Source organism: Leptopilina boulardi, unplaced genomic scaffold (assembly GCF_019393585.1).
Source record: "Leptopilina boulardi isolate dan_hultmark-lab unplaced genomic scaffold, ZJU_Lbou_2.1 LbouV2_305, whole genome shotgun sequence".
NCBI classification, from domain to species: domain Eukaryota; kingdom Metazoa; phylum Arthropoda; class Insecta; order Hymenoptera; family Figitidae; genus Leptopilina; species Leptopilina boulardi.
The window spans coordinates 855,500-863,751 of record NW_026137869.1 but is presented as its reverse complement, the minus strand read 5'-3'; the positions used below and the strand labels follow the sequence as shown (position 1 = coordinate 863,751).

The window sequence follows — 8,252 nt, the reverse complement described above, 5'->3', positions numbered from 1 at the left end:
AAATAAGAATACCTTTAACTTTTCTCTAAACGATAATTTACTTGTATATCAAGAATCGTATTTTATTTAAAAAGAAAAATAATTGTTTCCTATTTACATTTGAAAAATAATTTTAAAAAATAAAATAAATAATAAGAAATGTATGACAAAAAAAAATTTTCAATAAAAATTGTGAATCTTGAATGTTAAATCAAGATCAATGATTTATATATATTTGAAAGAATGTAAGAAAGCGTTTAGGTGATTAAAAAAAAAAAAAACGTCGTGAGAAAAGATATTTTGCTATTTTATCTATTATTATCAGTAAAAGTGATGTGCACATCGGTAAATTAACTTTAGTTGTACACTCTTGCGTTATCGACAAGAGAATGCTTATATAGTTCTTGCTAAAGGCAGTAAACTTCATTCGTAATTACATTATATTTCTTTTTTGCTTTTGCGGTCATAAATTGTATTCTGTCATTGTTTGTTATTATTGTAATAAAGAGCAAAAATTATATTCTATAATTAACAAAAACTTCCAAACTAGGGACAATTTATTTTGACTAATATAATGAATGAAATGAAAAATTTATTTTTAATTTATTTTTCGTTTCATATATTATTGATGTAAACTAATTTATTCCTTATATTGTAAAATTGAAGAATATGAAAATTTTACAAAATTGTGTATTTTAAAGTTAAAGAACTATTTATTCTATGGTTTTTGTTATTAAATCTAATTTAATTGTTCTTTTGCAACTATGTTGAAATTTTTAAATAATGGAAAGTGATTTTTTTAAAAAAAAATTCTGAATTTTATGAAATATAACAGTTTTATTGATTAAATATTCACATTGACAATGATAAACGATAAACGATAAACGATAAACGATAAACGATAAACGATCTGAAATACAAATATTTTGCCTACATTTAAAGTACATTACAAATATTTTAAGTTATTACAAAAATTTACAGTTAGTTTGAAGTTCTGTAAATCTTTAAGAACTTTAAAAATAATTAATTTCTTGGTTTTACCAAAAAAGGCTTAAATTATTTTTTATAAATTGAACCATTTCTTCTTTACATTCGGTGTAATTGTGATATCCAAAAAATAATAGAATATCAACAGCTTCATTTGAATCTTTTATGAATTTACATATCTCTTTGAAGCAAATCTTTTTTAAAATATTTAAATTATATTTATTTGCAATTAGAAAGAGCTTCTTTAGTTCGTCTACAGATAAATCTGTTCTAATTTCACCGGAGTAAAAATAACGAATCATTAATTCAACAATGACTGGTTCAAAATCATTAATAATAACTGTGTTTTCTTGAGATTCTTTCATTGAATGTTCAAACATGACTCGAAAGACATCGCATTGACATATTAGAATTGCTTTATGAACACAAAATTCTTTATCTTTGCAAATTATTTTAAAATCAGTCAAGATTTTTTCTTCATAAAGGGATAGAAATTTCAAAGATATTTCATTTTTATGAATATCTAGTTTTCTCGTTGAAACATCGTTTATTTCTATTTTTAAACATACCCACAGATTATTATCAATAAATTTTCCGTCGTTAGTCATTTCTACATAATTTCTATCGTATATGTAACATTTATACTCTTTTGTAAAAAAATAAGTTGAGTCAAGAAAAATATTGTTTATACTAATTGTTTCGAAAAATTCAATTTTACGTTGAAAATTTAGATAGAAAATAGTCACTGTACATTCTTGATTTGAAATTTTTTTATCAAATCTTATATTAGCACGCAAGTTAGTACTAATTCTTTCAAATTTGATTGTAAATGAAATTTCCGGATTTTCATTTAAAATTGAGGTTGTTTCATATTCTTTATAATTAATCAATTTTTGACTAGGGATTATGAATAAGTAAACATTTTTATTACAATTTTTTTTTGAATTGTCCTCAGAAGCATTAGTGAGAATTTGCTGCACCACATTGGATTCCATATCACTCAATAATATGTACTTTCGGTAGTATAAAATTCTGAAAAAAATATTTTATATTAAAATATTTAAAATTTAAAACTACGTTAGAAATTAAAAAAGTCATATTAGTGTATTATATAAGATTAAATTGTTTATTTTTTATTATTAATCAAAATCTAAGCTGTTATTTAATTAAAAAATCGTTCAAATTACTTTTTCCTCTAAATAAAAAAAAAAATGAAATATATGCCAACGGATATTTGTCTAAATGGCCAACACTTAATTTTGATTTCATTTATTAAGTTGACGGGACATGCCCTTTATATATAATATACTAGCAAAATTACACGCGCGTCCAACTTTGAATGCAATGGTTGTTTTAAAATAATAATAATAATAATAATATTAATAATTAATAATAATAATAATTCTAATAAATTAATAATAGGTATATTTCTAATTTTCACGTTATCATTTATTTATACACAGAAAAAAAATGAGTTTGATGTTATATAAATAGTGATTTTTTAGTTAAGCCAGCTTATAATTAGTTAATACAGCAAAAATAATTTAGCTAAGTTAATTTTTAAATTTAATAAACTTGTAAAACTATTAGTTTGATTGTTGACGGTAACAACAATGAAAACCCAAGAAAAAACCTATCGAAAAAGTGATGATAAGAAAAACATAAATTAAAACCAATAGTTACAATTGGCGGTGTAAATTTTGATAAATCAATTCTAGTATCGCTAACATAACTTGAAATGCCGAGAAAAATTAATTATGTTGTGTCAATTATGATTAAAATATTCTTTGTCACTTATGTATACTGTATACGAAAAGGCAGAGATTGTTGGGATAAAAGATATTACTGACGAATGGATTTTCTTATTGACAGAATGTATATAACGAGTAAGATCATTTTTTTGTGAATTGATAGTAAAAAAAATAAGATTTTTAAGTAAAAATTTTAAAATATAAATATTAAAATTTTAGAAATAAATATTTTTGATAAAGTCAATGTTCGATGATTTTTTATAATCTTTGAAATTACAAAAAATTAGTTTTGCTAAATATTTTTTTGTATTTTCTATAAATATTTCGTTGCAAATGAAAATTTTAAATTTATATGTTTTTTTCAAAAAATGTAATTAATTGATAATTAATAAATATTAAAAAATTATGTAATCAAAAAGAAATTTAAATTAACTGAAAATTATTAATTATATTTTAAAAAGTATTAATCAATTAAAAAATATTTAAAAATTTTGAAAAAATAAAACCTAAAAAAAACTTTGTAATGTTTTAAACTTTAAACTTAAATTAAAAATTAAAATCAAATTGAAAATTTTTTAAAAAATCAAACTATTTTTATATTGTTTACAGATAAAAAAATATAACAATTTAATAATTAATAATAATAAATTTATGAATAATAATGTATAATAAATAATAATGAATAATGAAAAAATAATGAAAGAAATAATAATTATAAGTTAAAATGTTCTAATTTTAGACCCAGAAACCGGAATAGTCATTTCCGATGTAATTTATCACGCTACATCAAAAAATGATAAGCAAATTGTTTTATCACGTCAGCATTTCGAGATATTCTAAACTAAAAGTGTAAAAAATGCCGTTTTTGGCAATATTTGATAGTATATAAAATCGACAAAATTTTTGTTTAATCATTCGTCCAAATTTCAAAAGAAAGTATTATATTTCCCCTTTCAAAATTTTCTTGGCTTGATCTGATCCAATTTTTTTTCTCTGAGATACAGCCATTTGCGTTTTACATTGCATGAACTAAAATCCCTTTAAAAAGGAAAAATAAATTGCGAAGTACTCATGGCACTGAAAATTGTTACTCAGGGGGTTTTAATATCGCTAATTACGAATGTGATATCAGATTCAAAAATCTGACATTCAATTCGTAATCAGCGACCCTAAAAACCCCCAAGTAATGAATGACAAGCGAATTCGGTAAATTTTTTAAAAAGTGTCCGCCATATAGGATCCGACATTTTGAAATTCAAAAATCTGACGTCAGATTCGTAATTAGCGACCTCAAAAATCCCCGAGAAATAAGTTTCAGTGATATGAGTACTTTGCAATTTATTTTTCTTTTTGAAAGGGATTTTAGTTCATGTAATGTAAAACTTAAATGGTTGTATCTCAGAGAAAAGAAATTGGATCAGATCGAACCTAGAAAATTTTGAAAGGAGAAATATAATACTTTCTTTTAAAATTTTGACCAATGATTAAAAAATTTTTTTATCGATTTTATAGAGTGTCAAATATTACCAAAAACTTCATTTTTCAAGCTTTTAGGTTAGAATATCTCAAAATGCTGACGTGATAGAGTAATTTCCATGTCATTTTTGGATTCAGCGTGACAAATTACATCGAAAATGACTATTCCGGTTTCTGGGTCTGACAAAATCCAAAATTTTGTAGGCCTGTGTAATCATTATATAAAAAAATGTATATATAATATAATAAATTTATAAATAATAATAAAAATTATATTAAAATTGAAACTTTTTTTTCTATAAATACCAAGTAGGAAATATACTGGTGCTGCACACAATGAACAATATTTTTTTTTTACTTTAAACTGTCACTTAGTATATGACTTAATTAATGACGATGAATAAAAATATCCGTCGCGTTAACCATAAAATATTACGAAATCAAGAATTGTCAAAATTTTAGAAAAACAAAAGGAACAAAATACGACTAACTTCAAGTGTGGACAGACGGAATGAATGAATGAATACGGAAATTATTATAGTTAATTAATAATAATTAATAATTAATTAATAATGAAAACTTACATAAATACAACTGACAGCAAAAATCCTTATCGATTGCAAATTTAACGTTTTCTTCTATTGGAAATATAATAATAAAAGTGAAATAACTAAAGGATATAATAAACTAATGAATGTTCAAATAAATGTAGACGATATCTAATTTAAAAGTATATCTTTATTAAATGAGAGCGGGCGAGTGACTAAACGTGACGAAGTCAACGTGTGGTCTCATAGGACCTTATCTGCTTTTTACTATAAACAAATTGGAGGACCAATGGCGTGATTCTATACAGTTACTAAAGAGAGAAAAGAGAATCACTTATACATAGAAATATATGGATATATAGTTGTACAGATTAATTTTTGTATATTCTAATATCTTCTTTATTTATTTATTTTTTAATATTTAATTTTAATTTTTGACTTTATTTTATAATGGCTTCAGTCAAGTGCGAAGCATAACGTTTGTAAATGAAAAGATAACTATAATTTTCAATGATAAAGAAATGAATCACTTCAGTGTAGATAATAATAAAAAAAAGTGGTAAGGGTAATGGAATTTGGCTAATTGTGAGCCTAAAAAGCAGAAGCGACGCTGAGCTAGAACTTAGGCAACGAGTGGTGGGGATTATGGCTTTTTTGCAATTTGTTAAAATAAAAAAAAAATATGAAAAATTTTCATAATTTATGTATTAGATATAGTAAATAAATTTCAAATTTTCCGCTATACATGTTTTTATTTGAAACTACTCTCTAATTCTGAATTAGTAAAAATGTTTACTAATTTAAATTAGTGACTCATTTTTTGCTTCTGAATTAGTAAAATTTTACTAATTGTTAGTAAAAGTTACTAATAATTAGTAGAATTTTACTAATTGAGAAGCAAAAAGTGAGTCACCAATTCAAATTAGTAAACATTTTTACTAATTCAGTATTAGAGAGCAAAATGTACAGTGCTACTCTCTAGCGAAGCGCGATCAAAGTTTCTTACCTTTCAAATTACCTCTTATGATACATAGCAGAACATCTTCGTATCCTTTCACTCCATCGGTATGAAAAATCCCATTAATTTAGATTAAACATTACATTTTTTTTAATATAAATTGTTTAAAAAAACGCGAATTTTTACAATTATATATTTTAAAATATTGTATTTTTACAGTCCCTTTTTTTCTTATTAATTAATATATTTGTTACCAATCGACGGTAAACGCAAATTTTCTTTCTCTTGTTGATATCTTACCATATACAGATTTTGTTACCATTTTTGTTTTAAACGAAAAAAATTTACAAATTAACAATAAAATCGTTTTTTTGAATTTATTTTTATTTTTTAAATTGAAAAAAAAATAAAAAAACTTTTTAAAAAAAATTTAAATTTTCTTTATCTTTAAAATCATATTTAATGATTTCCCACGCTCGTTGATAGATGTCGTAATTTTAAACATTTTAAAACTATATAATAAAAGAAGAAAATTTTTTATATTTTTTGTTTTATTTAAAATAATTAAAATTTAAATTATAAAATTTTTTTTTTATTTCTTCACTTTATTATAATGTTGAAAATCAGTGATTACTAAATTTTTAGTAAAATGGTATTTTCTTCTTATAACAATTATACATATGACAATATACCTGAAAAGGAATTTTTTTTTCTTTCTAAAAAAGAACTAAAAAAGATAAATTTAAATATAATTTAAAATTTAAATAACAATTTGACGATAAATTAAATAAAAATTTTAACATAATTTTTATATGTGTGGAACTTGTTTGATTTTTTTTTACTATGTATAGAAATAATTATAATGGCAATGATAAATTTAATTTTAGTTAAACAAAATTATTTTTAGAAATAATTACAAATGTAAATAATTATAATGATGAAAATGAAAAGAATAATAATATCCCAGATAGCACGTAAGCTTGCAGCAACCTTGCGGCAAGTTTCCGGTAAGCTTACCACGAAAGCTTGGGTCAGGTGGGACATTTGAAGCTTCCAGTAAGCTTACGGCAAGTTTACCGTTGCAAGGTTGGCAATATTGCGCGCCAAGCTTGCCGCCAGGTTGCTGCAAGCTTACATGCTGTCTGGGTAATAATAATAATAATAATAATAATAATAATAATAATAATAATAATAATAATAATAATAATAATAATAATAATAATGAAAATAATAATAATTCAATAATTTTAAAAATTCGGGTTTGTAATAAAATCACAGAATCAATAATAATATGAAAATCAGTTTATTAAGAAAAAAAATTTTTTTTATATAAAAAAGAATAAATACTAAATGTCTACAGATAAATAAATAAATAAATAAAATGCCGATGTTTTGATGGATTATATAATAATGCATTGATGTAATACTGAGTGCGACAGAAAAAAAAAAAGTTTCGCAAAAGTGTCTTTCATATAAATAAATCTAATACTATTTAAAGTACACATTTGCTAATATCACTTGAGCTCTAAAATTTCCTTGAGAAATCTCTATTATATGCCCAATTGACAAAATTGTCCATCGATTATCGTAGCAATAAATAATTTTTTTTCTTTGTTCGTTCGTTTACAAAAATTTACAAATAAATAATAATAATAATAATAATAATAATAATAATAAATATATCTTAGCCTCGCGATACATAATAAATAAATTCGTAGTCTAAATAAATACTAGTTTTAATACAAAATTAAAAAGAAATATGAGAGCAAAATAAATAAATCATTCGTAATATATATATATATATATATATATATATATATATATATATATATATATATATATATATACAAATCGGCTATAGTTCTGGAATAGCAATGATTTAACTGATAATACATATTTTTATAATTATGACATGGTATCTAATCGTTTCGTCATTATGACGTATAGTCGATGCACCTGTTTTATATATATATATATATTTAATGCAGAAAATCAATCGACAAGTGTATAGACTAAATTCATTTACATCATACCATTCTATTCACGTCATTCATTGAATTTATCAAAAAGTCCAATAGTTTTTTCTGATAAATTTTTTTTTTCAAATCACATTCAATTTTCTTTCGTGAAAAAAATGATAAAAATTATTGTAAAAATAATTTTTTTGAAATGAAATACTCTCTAAATCTGAATTAGTAAAAGAGTTTAGTAATTTAATTTAATGACTCACTTTTTGCTTCTCAATTAGTAAAATTTTACTAAGTATTAGTAACTTTTACTAATAATTAGGGAAAAATTTAACTAATTCTCAATTAGTAAAATTTTACTAATTATTAGTAACTTTTACTAATAATTAGTAAAAATTTAACTAATTCTAAAGCAAAAAGTGTGTCACTAATTTAAATTAGTAAACATTTTTACTAATTCAGATTTAGAGAATACATTATTCGTCGATTAATAAATAAACAAATAATTATTCTAAAATTACAATTTTTTTTTCTATTTTTGAAAATATGAAATAAATAATATATGCTTCGTCGTATAATAAACAAA

At 22.4% G+C, this 8,252-nt stretch overlaps 1 protein-coding gene across 1 annotated transcript; it reads right to left on the bottom strand.

Annotated features, from left to right (window-relative positions):
• Positions 1-802: 802 nt before the first annotated feature.
• Positions 803-5,128, bottom strand: LOC127283033 (uncharacterized). The gene is made up of 2 exons (XM_051307683.1): positions 4,778-5,128; positions 803-1,998 (listed from the first exon to the last, which is right to left on the bottom strand). The coding sequence occupies exon 2, from the start codon at positions 1,959-1,961 to the stop codon at positions 1,017-1,019; it is 945 nt and encodes a 314-aa protein (XP_051163640.1). The 5' UTR covers positions 1,962-1,998; positions 4,778-5,128; the 3' UTR covers positions 803-1,016.
• Between the last annotated feature and the right edge of the window lie 3,124 nt (positions 5,129-8,252).

Excerpts from the sequence above, each read along its gene's own strand:
- LOC127283033 (XM_051307683.1), bottom strand. The coding sequence starts at position 1,961 with ATGGAATCCAATGTGGTGCAGCAAATTCTCACTAATGCTTCTGAGGAC.